Source organism: Egretta garzetta, unplaced genomic scaffold (genome assembly GCF_000687185.1).
Source record: "Egretta garzetta isolate BGI_Z169 unplaced genomic scaffold, ASM68718v1 scaffold516, whole genome shotgun sequence".
Lineage (NCBI taxonomy): Eukaryota > Metazoa > Chordata > Aves > Pelecaniformes > Ardeidae > Egretta > Egretta garzetta.
In genome coordinates this window covers 352,543-354,630 of record NW_009259983.1, presented here as the reverse complement: position 1 = coordinate 354,630, position 2,088 = coordinate 352,543, and the positions used below count along the sequence as shown (strand labels likewise).

The window sequence follows — 2,088 nt, the reverse complement described above, 5'->3', positions numbered from 1 at the left end:
CTCTCTCTCTTTTTTTTTATTTTTTTAGGCACTGGCTGCATGTGTTTTCTTAAGATTACCTTGCACTCTGACAAGCTTTAACCTGCCTTCAAACTTTGATGATTAGGAATTGGCTTCCTTAAGATACTCCTCAAATTCCTCAATCTGAGAAGAAATACATGCTTTAAGAGTTTTGAATTATATGATAGCACATGCTTACCTTGAGCAACAGGTAGTGTTTCACAAGAGAAATATTTGTGAAACTTTCAGCAAAGAGTACAGTCTTTCCACACAGCATGTTTCCCCTGCAGTATCACCTGCATGTTGAGCTATATGTGTTATTAAGGCTAATTTTGTTCCTCCCCACATATAAAAATTAAAGCCTTGGTATTAAATCCTTTTTTAGGCTCAGATATCTGCTGGGAAACTATTGCTTGCTCAACAGGTTGCTGCAGATTGCGCTCTGATTGACATCCAGACAGCTGCTGGCATCTTATACTTACCCATTTCATAATAGGTGCCCAGAAAAACACTGTTTTGGGACCTGCAGGAGGAGGAGGGAAAAAGGAAAAGAAGTTAAATTATTCAGTGAGATGTGGCTGCTTTAATACCCACAGTAAGTTTTGGGTTTGTTTTGGTTTTTTTAAATAACAAACTGTGTATATTAGCACAGTTTCTACCACTGTACAAGCTCTAACACCTAGTACTCATAAGTTCATCAACTCAGTGCATCAACCTTCAGCTGTGTAATCGGTCCACCCATTTCTGCAACAGATGAGCAGGATTTTGTATTTTCACTTTTAAGCAAACAAGGACACTAGAGCAGGCAAAATGTATTTATAATGAAAAGAGTTAGGATAAGGCCTAGGAATAGTGAAGAGTTTCTATATGATTAAAAGCTACTCTACAGCTGGACTAGCAGAATTAGTATTCGAAATCTTTATCAACTGAACCTTGTAAACTAAAATTCCAAAATTGGTACTGTAACAAGTCAGTCCCTCCTTCCCCTCCCAACTCACAGCCCACCTCTTCGTGCTGCAGAAGACATGGTGTACAGCAGCATTAGTTGGTGAAATTGCAAACTTAAGTAGCGGTAAATGTTGCAAGGAGAGTGTCCTCGCATACCTCTGATCTGCACCTCTCAATAGCCGTGGCTTTCTAGCAGAAAAAAAGCTTCCCACCCAATCAACCCCACACCCCAATAATATCCCAACAGGCAAAGGAGGATTATGGGAGAAGAGGACAAAATCTACAGAAGGAAGGGAGAAAACTCAATGGAATGGGATGAGGGAAAACCCTCTCTCTTACAAATACATGTAACTTACAGTGGCGCTAAAATGGCAACTGGTTGGGTTAAAACAAAGTACTGTAATGCCACATCTACAAGGTGCAGACTGCCAACTGTGCCAGAAATCACTAATCCAGGACTACTGCTCAAAGTCTTAAAAGAGAGACCACGACCCAAAGTATCAACCCACCACACTGAGAGACGGTTAGGACACTGGTTCCGATTTCATCAAAACATTAAGTTTTAGGTCTCACTAGGCCACTGCTCAGCGTTCTGAGAACATGCAAGATTAAGCCAAGTTTTCAGTGTAATATGTTACATATTACGAGTAAAGTTTTTGAATATAAATGATAAACACTAAGGACTTTGGTTGCTTGGTTTTTATGTGAGCTAATTTTTCACTAACAATTCAGCCTTAAAAAGGCCTTGCAGTATGTATAAAAACTAGTATAAAACTCCCTGTTTTAAGCACCTCAGCTTTAAAACTACCACTTGGGAAAAAACGAACTGTCAGGTTTCTTCAGCAAGCACCTGTGAAGCAACTTGTAATTTGGGGGATAAGAGTAACTGCTACAAATACCAGTTGCTCCATCACCTTAAAGCCACCTAAGCCCTGTAAAAGGGCAGGGCAGCTGCAACGCTGAACGCAACAAAAACTGGCTTGGTGGCTTTGCATAAAGCCCGCTTAGACCCACGCCGCCTGCGATGGTGATCAAGTTTCAAACTGCAGTTAATAACTACTAGCACATTACCTTCCGCTTGGATAACTGAATGTTTCTACCTACATAGGATTTAATTTTTTTTTGGATGCATGGGGTTGT

At 40.3% G+C, this 2,088-nt stretch overlaps 1 protein-coding gene across 1 annotated transcript in view; it reads right to left on the bottom strand.

The window, feature by feature from the left end:
• MPC2 (mitochondrial pyruvate carrier 2) overlaps positions 1-1,023 on the bottom strand; it is a 4,639-nt gene extending 3,616 nt beyond the window's left edge. Inside the window, exon 1 of the mRNA XM_009640474.2 lies at positions 483-1,023. Coding sequence (XP_009638769.1) covers positions 483-491 — 9 coding nt within the window. The 5' untranslated portion in view covers positions 492-1,023. The remainder of the gene's footprint in view (positions 1-482) is intronic.
• Positions 1,024-2,088: the final 1,065 nt, after the last annotated feature.